This window comes from Schistocerca serialis, chromosome 5, assembly GCF_023864345.2.
Source record: "Schistocerca serialis cubense isolate TAMUIC-IGC-003099 chromosome 5, iqSchSeri2.2, whole genome shotgun sequence".
NCBI lineage: Eukaryota > Metazoa > Arthropoda > Insecta > Orthoptera > Acrididae > Schistocerca > Schistocerca serialis.
In genome coordinates, this window is record NC_064642.1 from 408,146,302 (window position 1) to 408,165,957 (window position 19,656).

A 19,656-nucleotide genomic window follows, 5' to 3' on the forward strand; every position below is an offset into this window, starting at 1 on the left:
TTATCTATGATGAACTAATATCTCAGGAAACCAAAGATGTATCAAGTCAGAGCTCAATATGATTCCAATCTGGCACAATGATTGGCAACTTGCTTCAAATATTCAGAAATGTAAATATTGACACTTCACAAAATGCAGCAAAGTAGCATCCTATAAACACAACATCAATGAGTCACAACTAGAGTTACTTAAGTCACAAATACTTCGATGCAACAATTTATAGGGATATGAAACTGATTCATCACAGACTCAGTCACAGCTAAAACAGGTGGCACACTTTGGTACACTGGTACGATAGTGGGTAAGTGCATTCAGTCCACAAAGGATATTGCCAACAAAACAATAGTGTGACCTACACTGAGCTGTTGGTCAAGTTGTGTGGAACCCATATCAAATAGGGCTAACAGGGGATATTAAAGGAGTACAGAATGGAGCAGCACAAATTGTCACAAGTTGGTTTGTGCAACAGGAGAGAATCACTCAAATGCAGAGAAACCTGAAATGGCAAATGCTGGAAGACAGGCTCAACTGTCTCTTGAAAGTATACCGATACAACTTCAAGAAACATTACAAAGTGGGCAATGCAGAAATGTACTGTAACCCCCTACATATAACTGCTGCACAGACAGAGATTAGACTTTAGTGTACACAATTACATTTAAGCAGTCTTTCTCCCCAGACACATTACATGAATGGAACGGAAAGAAATCTTAAAATGTTGTACACTCTGCCACACATTTCACAGTGGACACACAAACAGGGTGTACATAAAGTCCAGGAACACTCAATCATTTATTGTACAAGAACTAAACGTTGTACAGATGTCATGCATATTGCATTCTGAAGAGAAACTACGATTTTTTTTTTTTAACGAACATTCGATATGCGAAGCACGAGTGACCCAGCAGACGTCAATACGGTAATTGAATTCTTGCCACACCTGTCCCAGCACAGCATTGTCAACTGTGACAGTCTCTTTCCGTATTCTCTCCCAGAGCTCTGCTATATCAAGTTTGTCATCATCATTGAGTTTCTGCACTAGCTCCAATTTGAATGGTTTCACTGACAGCTTCTGTCACAGGACTTTCCACACCATCAATGGAGCCATTTCGAGTTCACGGGATGCACGATGCACAGATTTCTTTGGACTCCTTATGAATGTCTCTCATACGTGTTCCACATTCACTTCACTCACACTTGGGTGTCCACATCTCTTTGTCGGGGGCAAGCAACCCGTCGTAACAAATTTGTTGTGCCAGTGGTAAATGGCCTTCCTTAATTGGTGGCTTCTTACTGTACTTGGTTCTAAACATCCATCAAGAAGAGCTGTAGACCACCTCTTTTTGTCGAACTCCAACACACAGAAAGCTTGCTCCGCACCTGAACTCGCCATGTTTGCTACTAGTGCTATCGGCAAACTACCAAACTACGTTGTGGAGGTATGTAAAAACTTTCAGGGTTTCTCTTCAAAATGACATATGTATGATATCTGTACCATGTTTGGTTCTTGTGCAATATATAATAGAAAGTGTTCCCAGACTTTATGTACACACACGGGAATAGACAATGATCAGTGCTGGGCTTTTTCTTGATTTTAGCTGAGAGATGCTGCTTTGTATCAAGATTACTACTAATATGCTGAGTTTATGAATGCTTATATACTCTATTAATCAAAACTGAAATTGCTTTATAAAGTAAAAGATGAACAGCAATAGTGTATTTTTTATAAAACAATTCACAATTATACAATGGCTCAAGAATGGAGATTTGGCTGCTATTCACAGCAGATTTTCAAACATTTCCAGATGGCAGCCATTATGAAATGTTTGAAAGCTATGGGCACCCACATGACCCTCCACCTGGTTCGGATTCATTGATGACACCATCATCTGGTTCGAGGGTGAAGACACACAATCCATGTTCTTCCAGAATCTCAACGCCTTCCCCCCATTTGCATCACCTGGTCCTACTCAACCCAATAAGCCATCTTCCTCAATGTTGACCACCACAAAAAGATGGCAACATCAGCACCTCTGTCCATACCAAACCTACAAACCACCAGCAATACCTCCACTTTGACAGCTGCCTCTCATTCCATACACAGAAGTCCCTTCCATACAGACTAGCTGCCTGTGGCCGTCTCATCTGAAGTGATGAGTGATCACCGTCAAAATATACTAAAGGTCTCATGGAGTCCTTTACAGATCATAATTACCCTCTCAACCCTTACTTATCTTTCCAGACATCCATTATCTCCCAAAGCCCCACCATTTGGCCACAGAGGAGCATTCCCCTTATGACTCAGTACCACCAAGGACTGGACCAATTGACTAGCATTCTCTGACAGGATTTCAACTACCTATCGTCATGCCCTGAAATGAGAAATGTCCTACCAAAGTGGTATTCTGCAGCCCATCAAACCTACACAATATTTTCTTCAATACCTACACAACCCCTGCTCCCATGTCTCATATCCCTGTGGTAGATCTAGATGCAAGACCTGTTCCATACATCATTCCACCACCTACTCCAGTCCAGTCATGATCATCTATCCCATTAAAGGCACGGCTACCTGTGAAACCCGTCATGTTCTACAAGCTAAGCTGCAACCACTGTGCTGCATTCTATGCAGGCATGACAACCAACAAGCTGTCTTTCCACATGAATGGCCACTGATGAACTGTGACCAAGAAACAACTGGACCACCCTGTTGCTGAGCATGCTGCCGAACAAGATACTCTTCATTTCAATTATAGCTTCACAGCTTGTGCCACCTGGATGCTTCCTATTAACACCAGGTTTTCTGAATTACGCATGTGGGAACTCTCCCTGCAATATATCCTACATTCCCGTAACCCTCTTGGACTCCACTTTCGTTACTCATTGTGCTTACCCATCTAGCCCCTTCTGTGTTCCCATTTCAGCACACTACATCCCTCATTCCACCGATACTCCCAGTCTTTTTACTTCTCTCGTTTCCCGCTACCCTCCCCACCCTCCGTCTAACCTACCGACTGCACCTAGCGGCCCTACTCTCCACCAGGTCTGTGCACACTACCACTAGCAGTACTTTACTGTCCCCCACCCCTACCCTGCTATCCCTCCTACTCCCCACCACAGCCTCCTCCTCACCCCCACATGGTTGCCTCTCCCACCAAGTACTGCTGCTCGCAGTCTGGTTCCAGGTGTCAGAGACTGTGGTCATGTGCATGTACATTGCGTTTGCGTGAGCGTATGCATTCTACGTTCGACAATGGCCTTGTTGGCCGAAAGCTTACTTTCCGACAATCTTTTTGTTGTGCCTACCTGCTACCAAGCATCGTCGTTATGTGGTGAGTAGCCACTATCCTTTTCTTAATATTGTAACAATGTATTTCGTATTTTTGTATCTATGTGTCCATGGGTTTTCTTGTACACTTGTCTGCTTTTGGTGTTGGACTGTGTGACTGAGCATTTTGTTCCAGGAACTACAACAATTTTGTCTAGGCAGGAAGATGGTTTTCCTCTAATTTTCAGGTGTCCACACAGTTCCTGAATTCTTTGAACAAATAGATGGTGTCGCCATGGGGAGCCCCTTGTCCCCTGTGATGACTAATCTTCTTGTGAAGGACTTTCAGGAGTTTGCTGTTTTAAAGCCCATAGTTTTTTGGTGTTGTATAGATGAGACTTTTGTTGTATGGCCTCAAGGCAGACAAGAACTGGAGAAATTCCTTTGTCAAGAACTCATTGCATGAGAACTTCAAGTTTACGATGGAAATTGAGAAAGATGGTCTGTACTAGACAGGCTAGTATGCCAGAAGAATGATCTGTCATTGGGTCATTCTGTGAACAGAAAACCCACAAACACAGACCTGTACCAACAAGAGTCTAGCTGCCATCACCCCGCACAAAAAACCTGAGCTTAGTACCTTATACACTGGATGCTTGTAATATTGGACGATGCAGAATTAGAGAACTTGGATAAGCTACACTTCACACCAAATGATAAGGAAAGCCATGCACAACTGTAATAAGAAGTAACACACTCAGAACAACCATAAATCAACCATGTTCCTTTCATATGCCAGGAATGTTTCTTCTAAAATAGGCAGATAACTTAGGAAAAATAAAATCAAGGTTATCTTCCATCCACCAGCTAAAAGGTCCTGGTTTGAGCTGTTAAAGATGACTTACGACTGAGAAACGTGGGTGTTTACAAAATTCCCTGTAAGTGTGGTGCTGCATAAACAGACCAAATGATATGGATCATCCAGGAGCATTGTACAAAACATGAAAGGTACACCTGTCTTTGCAAACCATTAAAATCAGCAGTAGAAAACATTACTTCCATGGGAGACTAAATGGAATACAGTACAACAAAGTTTTAGCTCTAGTTTCTAGTTTCTGGGATTCACTAATCATAGAATCAGTGGAAATGTATCTTGCTCATAATTTATAAACTGTGATAATGGGTTTCAACTGTATAAAAACTGAAATCCTACAATTAAAATTATATAGTGACAGTGAAATCAACAGGGTCATTTGATATTTAATGATTATATCATCCCTCACTTCCACGACTGAAGGCAGCATACACAACTCTGTTGTCCCATGCACATCATCACCTGATGCATGCGCTGAAAGATGCCACCACATGTCGCATTCGCGCAATTTGGAATAAATACCATGACTGCACCTGTACTCTTCAGTAGTTGTCTGCTCACACTGAAGATGGCCAGATAGCTCTGGGCAGAAATCTCATGGCAGAATGTTGATGGAAATCAGCTGCACAACCGAAAATTATTAGATAAAGAAATACACTGGGAAAATTTCAGATGGTTTTCCATTTTCAACTTATGAGGACAATTACAACTACATTATTAAAGAATCTATGTATTAAAAAAAAATATACTGGTTTTAAGGATCTCCACACCAGAGAAAATATGTTATAAGTCCAGAAACCTTTATGAAACTTGTTTAGAGGCATGAGAAGAGGAGTGTAGAATTGCAAATTGTTGTAATACAGTGTGGTGTGTTGGTCTCTCTGAATGACCCATTCAGCAGCAATACTGCCACTTCAAAACTAAAGTGGATCACACTCAAACAACCATGCAGAAAAGCCTCCTAACATGGCCCAAAGAAATGTGTGCTTGGCTTGACGATAGCATATTTTTAACCAAATGTTGGTTACCAGCCAGTACAGTCTATTGTGTTCAACAATCAGAATTGCTTGCATATAACACAAGGTGTGAAGCAACAATAAAGAAACCAATACGGCACTGCCTTCATTGTTTTTGGTGAAACCGGTATTTAGACTGTTGTAAAATTATATTCCTTCTTCACAAGGAAAACAATACAGACTATTCCATTATGCAATTATCTACCCCCCCCCCCCCCCAACTCACAATGAATCACAACACTGTTCAGTGTTTCTGGAAACCGGAGCTAAAACTTTGTTAGTGTTTAGGCACACAATCTCATTTAACCAAGCTGTAGCAATCTTAAAGTTTTCAGATATATATATGCACAGAGGAACAACAAATTTTGTGCCTACCTATATACATGATAAGGCATGCAATTTTTACTGTAAACAGCACTGTCAATTTTTACTCTGATCAGATCATTTCACAACAATTCAGCACTTCAGCAGCAATAAAGTTGCAGTTTCTTCATGTTTTGCGATCATAATAGTAAAACAATTATGTCTTCACTGTCCACATGCTACTTTTACTTACTCCCCATTCCTTCAAGGTCTTCTAAATCTTGGCCATTGTCGTATCTTGCTCTCTTTTTTGGGTCTGAGAGTATTCCATATGCTTCTCCAACTTCCTTGAATTTCTTTTCTTGTTCTTTTTTCTCATCACTTGAAGCACTTGCATGACGATCTGGTGCAGCACACATGAGGAAATAAAAAAAATATTTCAACCCCATTCTGCTGCAGCAAGCAGCAAAAATTATCAAAGTCAAGAAACATACAGACTACAAAGAACATCACTAACGATACTATGCTAATATTATCAAAAATATTAGTAAACAATAGATGAGAAACTCTCAAAATGATAACCCCGATTTTAATATATACTATTGTCAGTTATATTTATCACCACTTGGTCTGAGCTAAGTTGTGTGTAACTTTTAGCATATAACTAAATGAAAGTAATAGTGTTACACAACATATACTTTAAAACTGATTTTGCTAAAATGTTCCATATAACAACAAATACTTGAAACAGTTTAAGAAACAGAAAAAGTTTCAAGAATATGTAATACCCAAAAGTGTGGGCAGTTTGTTAAATGGTTAGCAGCAACACAACTAATGCAATATTTTTTATGAATGGATAATATACCACTACTTATGCAGTCTTCATGACCTCTTGAAAATAGTAATACAGATGTCATACTTACACTCACACTAAACCATTTAGTAATAATAAGCAAGTAATGTAAGGAATAAGGTTGACAGTTCTGTACAGTTTCACTTCCATTACCAAAAAGGCATCATAACATGGCCAAAATCTTGAGGTACTATCTGCCTCAGACTTTTCACCTAATACTATTTTCATCTGACACAACAACAAAACACTGTTTAAAAAGGGAAGAAGAAGAAGAAGAAGAAGAAGAAGAAGAAGAAGAAGAGGAGGAGGAGGAGGAGGAGGAGAGTTTAACATCCCATCCCGTGTCGTGGTCATTAGAGACAGAGTTTAAACCTAGATTATGAAACGATGTGGAAGGAAATCGGCCCTGCCCTTTTCAAAGGGACCATCCTAGCTAACCACTGTGCCACTTCACTTGGTAATGATGACAGACAGTTCTGACATACAATGTACATACGGCCTACATGGGCAGTGTAGTCCAACAGTTAATATTCTGAATCATTTTGTGACTGTGTCAAATGAAAAAAGTAGTAATTTTATCACTCATGTTCTACAATGAGAAAATGCCTTTATTTCCAAAATTATACATCTATTCTTGGTCATTTGTGAGAAACGTTCCACTTCAAACACAAACAGGCTTATATAAAAGAATATTTAAAAGCATTCAAATACTGTTAAGAATTATACAACATTTCTATTTAAAGTCACAGCTGGTTACTATGATTAGTAGATCAATTTATGACTGTTGGACATGCTGCAACATTCTTATTCAAAATTTTGTTTCAATATTTAACTGTTTCTCTCATTTGATGGACCTACAATTTTGTGATTTTGTGCCATTCCCATCCAGAGATTCAAATGTGAGGTTAATTTAACTCTGCAACATTTTACTTTACTGTTTCACATTTTGGCTCAAAAGTGAGAAGCATAATAAGGCAACTCATAGTAGAAAGCTTTAGATATCAGATGTAAAACAAAGGTCAGTGACATAATGGAAAGAATGAATGCAGGAGTTCAAGTCTCGGTCTAGCAAGCAGTTTTAATATGCCAGGAATTTCATATCACTGCACATGCCAAACTTGATTCTACTAAAGGATCGACAAGTCTTAAGACTAAGAAGCTTGTTGCAAACAGGAATCTGGAGGCTGTTTACGACCTGTTTATACAAAAAAGATCACAAGGCAAACCGATTTATGATCCCAGTATATGTGAAAATCCAATTCAATTTAAAGAAATCTTGATGGGCTGTTGAATTTTAAAGCAAGGATAATCTGGTTAAAATGCATTAAATCAAGACAACATTTTTGAGCTTCAAATACAAGGAGAAAAACTGCTGATTCTTTCAAAATCAAACTAAGAGACGTATTGAGAAGACAAGCAGTTACAATGCTGATGACAATGGGCTTAATTGGAAAGCTTTTTTAAGAGAAACTCCTGCTTCAAACTGGAATTAGGAGCACCTGGTACTAAATTAAGCAAGGATTGTATTACTGCTTTGGGCTGTGCTAATGCTAATGGTGACCGCTGACTGCATATGCTCGTCATAGGTAAAAATAAGAAACCGCATTGTTTCAAACACATTAATATGTCTACGACACTCGTTTACACCTAACAAAAAGGCATCTGGATGTATAGCATGATTTTCACTGTATGGTTTATGGAAGTTTTTGTACCCTCTGTAATTGCTTTGCAAATTTAAAAATGTTTCCACTTTAATCTTTGCCTCCATATTTGAAAGAAGGAAAGAGTGAAAGATATGACTGAAGAAATGAAGGAAGGAAGCTGTGGCTGTGTCCTTGTCAAAGCAGACTACTTCAGCATTTAGCTTAACTGATTTATGAAACCACAGAAATCTTAAATCTGGGGCATTAAGACAGGGACACTCAGAAGAGAAGTTGGACCAGTGTGAATGGGTTGTGAAAATTGTTATCAGCTGTCACACACAGCTAATATGAACAGAAAATACAATATGTGCATTCCTGCTGTTAGTCCTTTTATGTAGTCCATGGAAGATTCTGGACCATTAGGTGTCACACCAGCGTTCTAAGGTAACCACACACCAGCACAGATACTATATGCTCTCTGATCATATCAAGCTAATAGACGACATTTACTGACTAGCTGCATGCCATGTTATTTGAAATAAGAATGAAGGAGTTGAAAAGCTAATCACAAAAAGCTTAACCAGTCATTTTCAAGGATAAAATTATCACAGTTAAGAATTATTAACTGAAGTAACATTTTCATATACAGTGAATTACAAACGTAAACACAAATGTAACATTTTCAATCAAATGCCTAGCAGTTTTTCAGTCTTCTACGAACTGATGTTCTGGCTTTATAAAGGATGCATACAGATACCATCTTTGTGTGTTGCAAACAATTCATTAAAGAAATAATAATAGTGTCAAATCTATATCTACATACATACTCCCCAAGCCATTGTATGGTGCATGGCACAGGGGACTTTGTACCACTACTAGTAATTTTTTGTCCTGTTCCACTTGCAAATACAGTAAGAGAAAATCAACTGTCTTTATGTCAATGTATAAGCCTTAATTTCTCTTATCTTTGTGGTTCTTACGCAAGAAGTATGTTTGTGGCAGTAGAATCATTCTGCAGTGTCAGATTCAAATGGTGGTACATTAAATTTTCTCAATAATGTTCCATGAAAATAATGTCTTCCCTCCAGGGATTCTCATCTGAGTTCATGAAATATCCATAATACTTGTGTGTTGATCTAACCTACTAGTCACAAATCTAGCAGCACATCTCTGCATTGCTTTGGTGTCTTCATTTAATCCAACCTGGTGGGGATCCTAAACACACTAGCAATACTCAACAACTGATCGCACTAGTGTTTCCTATGCGGTCTGCTTTATAGGTGAGGTACACTTCCCTAAAATACTCCCAATAATTCGAAGTCATTAATTCACTTCCTTACAACTGTCCTATGTGCTCACTCCATTTCAATCACTTTGCAATATTTTGCCTACACATTTTTAACTGATGTGACAATGTCAAGCAGCACACTACTAATGCTGTATTTGAATATTAAAGGAGTGTTTTTTCTAGTGGTCCACATTAATTTACATTCTTCTAAACTTACTGCAAGGTGCCACTAAGCACAGAAACTACAAATCTTGTCTATGTCACTTTGTATCATCGCACAGTCATTCAACAGTGATACCTTCTCTTACCCCCCCCAAAGAACCATGGATCTTGCCATTGGTGGGGAGGCTTGTGTGCCTCAGCAATACAGATAGCCGTACACTAGGTGCAACCACAACGGAGGGGTATCTGTTGAGAGGCCAGACAAACGTGTGGTTCCTGAAGAGGAGCAGCAGCCTTTTCAGTAGTTTCAGGGGCAACAGTCTGGATAATTGACGGATCTGGCCTTGTAACACTAACCAAAATGGCCTTGCTGTGCTGGTACAGCGAACGGCTGAAAGCAAGGGGAAACTACGGCCATAATTTTTCCCGAGGGCATGCAGCTTTACTGTATGGTTAAATGATGATGGAGTCCTCATGGGTAAAATATCCCGAAGGTAAAATAGTCCCCTCTTCGGATCTCCGGGCGGGGACTACTCAGGAGGACGTCGTTATCAGGAGAAAGAAAACTGGCATTCTACGGATCGAAGCGTGGAATGTCAGATCCCTTAATCGAGCAGGTAGGTTAGAAAATTTAAAAAGGGAAATTGATAGGTTAAAGTTAGATATAGTAGGAATTAGTGAAGTTCGCTGGCAGGAGGAACAAGACTTTTGGTCAGGCGAATACAGGGTTATAAATACAAAAGCAAATAGGGGTAATGCAGGAGTCAATTTAATAATGAATAAAAAAAAATTGAAGTGTGGGAAGCTACTACAAACAGCATAATGAACGCATTATTGTGGCCAAGATAGACACGAAGCCCACGCCTACTACAGTAGTACGAGTTTATATGCCAACTAGCTCTGCAGATGACGAAGATATTGAAGAAATGTATGATGAAATAAAAGAAATTATTCAGGTAGTGAAGGGAGACGAAAATTTAATAGTCATGGGTGACTGGAATTCGGTAGTAGGAGAAGGGAGAGAAGGAAAGGTAGTAGGTGAATATGGATTGGGCCTAAGACATGGAAGAGGAAGCCACCTGATAGAATTTTGCACAGAGCACAACTTAATCATAGCTAACACTTGGTTCAAGAATCATAAAAGAAGGTTGTATACATGGAAGAAGCCTGGAGATACTGACAGGTTTCAGATAGATTACATAATGGTAAGACAGAGCTTTAGGAACCAGGTTTTAAAATGTAAGACATTTCCAGGGGCAAATGTGGACTCTGATCACAATCTATTGGACAGAGTTTCAGGGAGACCATAAGGGAACAATTGACAGGAATGGGGGAAAGAAATACAGTAGAAGAAGAATGGGTAGCTTTGAGAGATAAAGTAGTGAAGGCAGCACAGGACATAATAGGTAAAAAGACGAGGGCTAGTAGAAATCCTTGGGTAACAGAAGAAATATTGAATTTAATTGATGAAAGGAGAAAATATAAAAATGCAGTAAATGAAGCAGGCAAAAAGGAATACAAACGCCTCAAAAATGAGATCGATAGGAAGTGCAAAATGGCTAAGCAGGGATGGCTAGAGGACAAATGTAAGGATGTAGAGGTGCATATCACTAGGGGTAAGATAGATACTCTCTACAGGAAAATTAAAGAGATCTTTGGAGAAAAGGGACCACTTGCATAAATATCAAGAGCTCAGATGGAAACCCAGTTCTAAGCAAAGAAGGGAAAGCAGAAAGGTGGAGGGAGTATATAGAGGGTCTATGCAAGGGCAATGTACTTGAGGACAATATTATGGAAATGGAAGAGGATGTAGATGAAGATGAAATGGGAGATATGATACTGCGTGAAGAGCTTGACAGAGCGCTGAAAGACCCGAGTTGAAACGAGGCCCCGAGAGTAGACAACATTCCATTAGAACTACTGACAGCCTTGCGAGAGCCAGTCATGACAAAACTCTACCATCTGGTGAGCAAGATGTATAAGACAGGCGAAATACCCTCAGACTTCAAGAAGAATATAATAATTCCAATCCCAAAGAAAGCAGGTGCTGACAGTAATAAGTCACGGATGCAAAATACTAACATGTATTCTCTACAGACGAATGGAAAAACTTGTAGAAGCTGACCTCGGGGAAGATCAGTTTGAATTCCGTAGAAATACTGGAACACGTGAGGCAACACTGACCTTACGACTTATCTTAGAAGCTAGATTAAGGAAATGCAAACCTACGTTTCTAGCATTTGTAGACTTAGAGAAAGCTTTTGACAATGTTGACTGGAATACTCTCTTTCAAATTCTGAAGGTGGCAGGGGTAAGATACAGGGAGCGAAAGGCTATTTACAATTTGTACAGAAACCAGATGGCAGTTATAAGAGTTGAGGGACATGAAAGGGAAGCAGCGGTTGGGAAGGGAGTGAGACAGGATTGTAGCCTATCCCCAATGTTATTCAATCTGTATATTGAGCAAGCAGTGAAGGAAACAAAAGAAAAATTCAGAGTAGGTATTAAAATCCGTGGAGAAGAAATAAAAACTTTGAGGTTCGCTTATGACATTGTAATTCTGTCAGAGACAGCAAAGGACTTGGAAGAGCAGTTGAATGGAATGGACAGTGTCATGAAAGGAGGGTATAAGATGAACATCAACAAAAGCAAAACTAGGATAATGGAATGTAGTCTAATTAAGCAAAACTAGGATAATGGAATGTAGTCTAATTAAGTCATGTGATGCTCAGGGAATTAGATTAGGAAATGAGACACAAAGTAGTAAAGGAGTTTTGCTATTTGGGGAGCAAAATAACTGATGATGGTCGAAGTAGCGAGGATATAAAACGTAGACTGGCAATGGCAAGGAAAGCGTTTCTGAAGAAGAGAACTTTGTTAACATCGAGTATAGATTTAAGTGTCAGGATGTCGTTTCTGAAACTATTTGTATGGAGCGTAGCCATGTATGGAAGTGAAACATGGACGATAAATAGTTTGGACAAGAAGAGAATAGGAGCTTTTGAAATGCGGTGCTACAGAAGAATGCTGAAGATTAGATGGGTAGATCACATAACTAATGAGGAGGTATTGAATAGGATTGGGGAGAAGATGAGTTTGTGGCACAACTTGACTAGAAGAAGGGATCAGATGGTAGGACATGTTCTGAGGCATCAAGGGATCACCAATTTAGTATTGGAGGGCAGTGTGGAGGGAGACCAAGAGATGAATACACTAAACAGATTCAGAAGGATGTAGGTTGCAGTAGGTACTGGGAGATGAAGTAGCTTGCACAGGATAGAGTACCGCCGAGAGCTGCATCAAACCAGTCTCAGAACTGAAGACCACAAGAACAACAACAACAACAACCTTCTCCTACACCACAGCTGTATAAGAAATCAGCCACAGACTGCTGCTTACCTGCTCCATCAGATCATTTATGTATATAGAGAATAAGAGCAGTCCTATCACACTTCCCTGGGGCACCACCGATGATACTTTGTATCTCATGAACACACACCCCAGAGGACAACAGATGGGTTCTATTACTTCAGATGTCTTTTGAGCCAATCACATATCTCGGAACTTAATCTGTATGGTAGGACTTTAACAGCCTGCAGTGGGGCACTGTATCTAATGCTTTCCAGAAATCTAGGAATATGGAATCTGCCTGTTGCCCTCCATCCACAATTCACAAGATACACAAGAGAAATGTGCCTATTGAGTTTCGAACGAGCAAAACTTTGTAAATAGATGCTGATTTGTGGACAAACTTTTCAGTTTCAAGGAAAATTATTATTTTCAAATTCAAAATATAGTGACAAATTCTGCAATAAACCAATGTTGAAGATATTGGTCTGTTAACTTGGAGGTCCTATTCATTTACCCTTCCTGTGCACAGAAGTCACATGTACTTTTTTCCAGACCCTTGGGACTTTGCTGTGGATGAGAGATTTGTGATAAATGCAACTAAATAAGGGGCCAATGCCCTATGACACCCACTGCAAAACACTATTGGGATTCCATCTGACCTGGTGGCTTACTTGTTTTCAGCTCCTTCAATTTCTTCTCTACACCAAAAAGACCTATTACTGTATGCTCCGTATGGGAGTCCGGGCGATGGTCAAACAACAGAATGATCTTCCTGCCTGAATCATTTCTTAAATGCAAAATTTAGGACTTCAGCTTTCCTCCTGCTGTCTACTGCCACACCAGACTGGTCAACAAGGTATGACCGGATAGAAGCCTTAGGACCACTTTGTGATTTGACACAGGACTAGAATTTTCTCTGCTCTGGTTATCAGCGAGATCTTTTGCTAAGGTATGACAGTGGTAGGCGCACCTTTCATACATCCATCTTTTTACAGACACTTGAATTTATACTAATGTTTGCCTGTCATTATTTGCATGTTTTGTTTGGAAGCAAGAGTGTAATAGTGTTTCCTTCCTCACCATTTACAAATGTCCATCACATTGGAACTAAATGATTTGCGCTTGCTGTCTTAGTGGGATGTTAACAACTGATTATCTGATCTTTCTAGCAAAAATACTCTCCCAGTCGTCTTGATGGATTTGTTAACTTTAGTAACCACCTTCACTAAGTGACACGATCACTATGTCTACACAGACACTTTCAATAAGGTCAGGCCTGTTTGTAGCTACAACGTCTAAAATATTTCCAGTGTGCATGGGCTGTCAAACCAGTTGCTCATGACAGTTTTGGAAAACATGTTCCAACCTAATTCACAAGACTGTGTCTGTACTACCTGCAATGAGTCTGTAGATGATCGAGTCTACAGTCTTGAACCAATGTTGCATGATATGGTTATTTCCGCACTAGAAGAGCATAGACCTACTTTGAATGATTCTGAAAGTTTCACAGTGGAATCAGGTGGCCAATAAAAATTCTCCAACAATTAACTTGAATTCACTTACGCCTCTCACTTGTGTCCAGGTAAGTTCACAGGCTGACAATTTCAACATCTATAGGCACAATATTTTTATTGATTTCAATGAACACTCTCCAATTTGGCACTGCACTGAATCACATTGAGAGAACAAGATAAATTTGTCTTTTCTGATGACATTGGCAATTAGTTGTTCACTGCAGCTAAGTGAAAACATGTTAGATCCTTATTTCCTAATGCTAGGAGAGATATATAGCTTTTTAGGAGGTTATTCATTGGTCAGTACTTGAGTTACTATCAATTAGGAGGCTGTACACCATACACAATTGTGTATTTTGTCTCCTCTAATCTGTACATTCCATGCCTAGCTAAATATTTCAAAAAACTTTCTACTTCTGGTTTCAGCCAGCTCTCAGTTCCAAGAATAATTTGAGTGCAACAACCTCTATGGAGGGCAGTTAATTGAGAAACTTTGTTACAAATACACTGACAGTTTACTGTTAAAATTTTGACAGCCACACGTCTTTACTTTGAACTGGTCTGATTTTGCTCTCTGCATATGAACTTGCAAGTGTTCAGAGGACCTCAAACTATCATCACTAGCCCAAGAAACCCCAAGTGCACTCCACAACCACACTGCTACTAGAGTAGCTGCTTCCTGTATGTTGTCCAATTCTGATTTATCAAGATAAGTCCCACAATTCTCCACCCCAAAATGCAGGTCCTGAAATTTGTAGTCAACACTGTCACAGAATCGATGGAGCCTTTAGTTGAGATCCTGCACTCATCTCCAAACCAAAGGATCCTGATCAACACTGGGTATGATGCAATGAACTGTGAGCTCTGCCTGCACTGCTCTACTAAAACGAAGCATTGAATAGGTATGACAACGTTAAGCCCTGCCTTATTCCCTCCATCCCCATTTTAAATTCGGACACAATGAAGTTCTAAGTTATAGGTCAGTAGTTTTTTATTATCACTAACAGTTTCAGTTAATAACCATCAACAGAATATGAAGGTTCACATAGTATTTATATATCATCTCATATCAATATGGTAATGTTAAATACAAGCGTATCAGAACTGCTGAGTATGAAAAGAACAAACTAGTGCCCATACTCTGGGTACTTTCTGAGAGCAGTTACCAATTTGTTCTTTTGATATTCAGCAGTTATGACGGGGCTGCATTAATAACATTCCCATACTGATGTGACACGACATGCTGCACATATAATATATAACCAGAACTGGTAGTGGTAGTAAAGGACATACAGACAGCTATGTGTCGCGTTTTATAAAGTACTGAACAATGAACTCAAAATTGGAATATTAAATACCACAATTTAAAACGTATTCACACACGAATGCACTATCACATCAATGTTTAACCACTGTTCTCGTTCAGAAATTTGTGATATTGCAAGTAGCCCTGTGCTGTAGAGACTGTAGCAGGCCAGTGTAGCCCATATGAAAATGTTACAGAGATGCTTAGGGTTTTCGACAGAAAGGCTATGTTCTCATGAGGTCCTGTTGCACAAATTCTGAGAACAAATATTTGAGAAGCACTGTCTAACAATTCTCCTGCTCCACGATTTATCTTGCACAGGAATCATGATAATCCAAATATGAAATATCAGAATGTGTGTTCCAAAATATAGAATTTTCCCCTGTACTCAATATTTCTGCATAATTAATACAAATATGGAGTAAATACAAAGCCACTAATATTAGAAAGAAGTACCCTCTACCATGCAGTTGCAGTGGAGCAAAGTATATTATGAGTTGACGTACGAACGTCATCACTAAACACAGAAACGTCCTAAAATTTTTGCCTCCAGGTTAGTTCAGACTGATAACTGCCACCTCACTAACACCATGCGATGTACTGCACTGAATCACATTGAGAGTACACAATGAATTTGTCTTTTCTGATGACACTGGCAATTAGTTGTTCACTGCAGCTTAGTGAAAACGGGTTAGATTCTTATTTCCTAAAGCAAGGAGAGATATACAGCTTTTTCAGAAATTATTCATTGGCTAGTCCTTGAGTTACTAGTGATTAGGAGGCTGTACACTGTACGCAATTGTGTATTTTGTCTCCCAGCTTTAAACCTTAATGCTTTGACTAAAGCATAAACTACAACACAATAGTTATTCATAACAATAATACTTCAGGAAACAGTCTTTAGCTCTTTCATATGTATCTAAAGGCTTACTACTAACCTGGATGATGAACCAAAGCTCTTTTGCGATAAGCTTTCTTTATTTCATCTGTGGATGCGTTCTTGTCAATGCCCAGTATTTTGTAGTAGTCTTTACGTTTGGATTTTTTAAGAGCTAATTTGGCTTCTTGTAATAGTCTTCTGTTCTCTGAAGATAAAGCAAAATGTACAAATATACTCTTTACTTATCACAACATATCTACGAAATCTGAATAAAATGTGTGTACTAACCTCTGCTTTTATCCATTTTGCAAACATTTTCATAATCACGTACTGCATCTTCATATTCACCTAGTTCCATATAGTTCTTCGCTCTTCGTAGCAGAGCCTTTAAGTAATTAGGATCCAATGACAGTGCTGCTGTGCAATCTGCTACAGACTCATTTAACCTCCCAAGCTGAAAGTTTTGAGGAGGCAGATTATATTTTCAGCCATATATAAGGCTCCTGAGACACTTCTACTAACAATCATAAAGAATGAAGAGGGAACTATAAACAGAACATGAACACCAATTATTAGCCATTAAATAGAGCAACAATGAAAATTTTAATTCATGACCCACCCGTGTGTCCTTACTGTTCTGCTGCTCCTTTCATCACATGTCACAAATTCTTCAGTGAATGGAGCTACTAATTTCTCACTCATGTATTTGCTATGCTATTTATCCACAAAAAATCTATGATCTACAGTTGGAAAACACAACCTCTGCAATATGCTTAATATTTTTACTTACCTGCTTTTAAATGCTAGTAATCCCAAAAATGTTTCCTTGGCTATAATGCCATTTCTGATGCCTGAACTTTTAAATGGTTTTTGGCATTGTTTTACGAGCAAGTATTTGTGAACTTAGACATGTACTGGAATTATTTCTTAAACTAATTGCTACCCAGCAAGTTACATTGATGATATATGGACTAAGTCTTGCATGTAACATACATTATCTTCTGTAATTGGATAGATAAAAAAAATTGCTAGCAAGCGGTGGCAGGAGAAAACACATATGAAAGGTATTAGAGTTTGTAAGTTTTTGTACAAAGTGGCTCTTTCTTCTGGCGGAAGGGTTGAAGGGGAAGAAAGACGGGTGACTTAAAACGACTGGGAGGTTAAGAAAAGGGATGGAGTTTGGAAAAGTCACCCACAACTTCAGGTCAGGAGACACACATCAAATGGGATGAGAAGGAAAGACCGACTGTTGAGGACTGATCTGTATGAGATTTGAAAAGCTGAGAGCTTAAAGGTGGAAGATACTGTAGTATTTGAAAAGCTGAGAGCTTAAAGGTGGAAGATACTGTAGTATGAAAGACAGATTACTGCTAAAACATCATGGACAGGTTAATATGAGCAGAAAGCTAAGTGAATTTTAGAGGCGGGAGAAGGATGGCTAAAAATAGACAGGTCAGAAAATGAAAGATGTAGAAAACTAAAAGGTAGTGAAGAAAGGAATATAAATGCTGAGAGTGAAGAAATTAACATAGATTAAGACCAGGTGGGCAGGGAGACCCAAGGACGTGTTGTAGCGCCAGTTCCCACTTGCGGACTTCTGAGAAACTGGTGTCTGGGGGAAGAATCCAGATGACACTTGAGGTCACAACTGTCATGTTTTAGAGTATGCCCTGCAACAGAATGTGTGTGTTGCCAGTATACACTCCCTGTCCATTCATCCTAAATGATAATCTGGTGATAGTCATGCTGATGTAAAAGGCTGAATAGTGTTTACACAAGAGTTGGTACATGGTAAGTGTCGTTCCACTGGTGGCTCTCCCTTTGAGAGCATGTTTTGCCAGTTACAGGGCTGGTGTAGGTAGTGGTAGGAGGGCGCTTAGGCAAGTCTTGCAGTGGGGACGGTCACTGGGGTACGAGCCATAGGGTAGGGAGATGAGTGCAGATAGAGCAAAGGGTCTGACAAGGATACTGTGAACATTGGGAGGGCGACAAATAGCTGGTCTATGTGTGGTGGGTAAAATCTGACAGAAAGGACTTCTTTTCAGAGCATGATTTTTGAAAGTCGTAGCCTTGTCAAAGTAACTGGTTAATACATTCAAGACCAGGATAATATTTAGTGACAATTGATGTACTCCTAAGCTGTTTTTTGGAGGGCTCAGCAATACCAGGATTGGATATGATGGCCTGGGAAATCTGCTTTTTAAATAGGCTGGAAGAGTAATTACATCCAGTGAAGGCTGAGGTGAGAATGGTGGTCTACTGCTGTATAGAGTCTGTATCTGAACGAATATGTTTGCCTCAAATGCCAAGGCTGTATGGGAAGAAATGTTTGACATGGAAAGGATTGCAACTGTCAAAATATGAGTACTATTGTTTGTTAGTAGATTTAATATGAACAGACGTGTATAGCTGATCATTGGTGAGGATCAGATCAATATCAAGAAAGTAGCATGGGAGTCTGAAGAGGACCATGTGAAATTTAATTGCGAGAATGTATTAGGAGATTCCAGGAATTTTAGTCGGTCACCTATCATGAATCCATATGGCAAAAACATCATCAATGTATCTAAACCAAACCAGAGACTGAAGGCTTATAGGTATCAGGAAAGGCCCCCTCCAAGTCACCCATGAAAAGGTTGGCATAGGAAGGAGTCACCCTGGTTCCCATGGCTGTACCCCTGATCTGTCTGTACACCTGCCCCTCAAAGGTGAAATAGTAGTTGGTAAGTGTAAGATCAACTAAGGTGAGCAGGAAGGATATCATTGGTTTGGAAACAAATGGGCACTGACTGAGCAAATGGTCAGCAGCAGACAGATCATGTACATGGGGGTGGTTGATATAGAGGGAGGTGGCATCAATGGCGACAAGCAAGGTGTGTGGTGAGAGTGAAATGGGCACCGATTTCAGATGATATAGGAATGGCTGGTGTCTTTCACATGAGAGGGAAGTCTCTTCTTTACTATGGATTGCAGGTGTTGATCAAGTAAGGCAGATATACATTCAGTGGGTGCCTTGTACCCAGCAACTTGGGACAGATAGACTGATTGGGTTTGTGCATCTTAGGAAAAAAGGTAGAAGGTGAGGGTGCATGATTTGGGTAGGGTAAGAAGTTCTATGGACAAAGGTGTTAGTCCTTGTGACGGGCCCGAAGTTTCAAGGAGGAACTGCACATTAGTCTCAACCACATGGATGGTATC

At 39.6% G+C, this 19,656-nt stretch overlaps 1 protein-coding gene across 1 annotated transcript in view; it reads right to left on the reverse strand.

The window, feature by feature from the left end:
- LOC126480679 (dnaJ homolog subfamily C member 7) overlaps positions 1 to 19,656 on the reverse strand; it is a 94,748-nt gene that overhangs the window by 12,756 nt on the left and 62,336 nt on the right. Inside the window, exons 8-10 of the mRNA XM_050103903.1 lie at positions 16,747 to 16,912; positions 16,517 to 16,663; positions 5,715 to 5,864 (exon numbers count right to left, since the gene is read on the reverse strand). Of these exons, the coding sequence (XP_049959860.1) occupies positions 5,715 to 5,864; positions 16,517 to 16,663; positions 16,747 to 16,912 (463 nt within the window). The remainder of the gene's footprint in view (positions 1 to 5,714; positions 5,865 to 16,516; positions 16,664 to 16,746; positions 16,913 to 19,656) is intronic.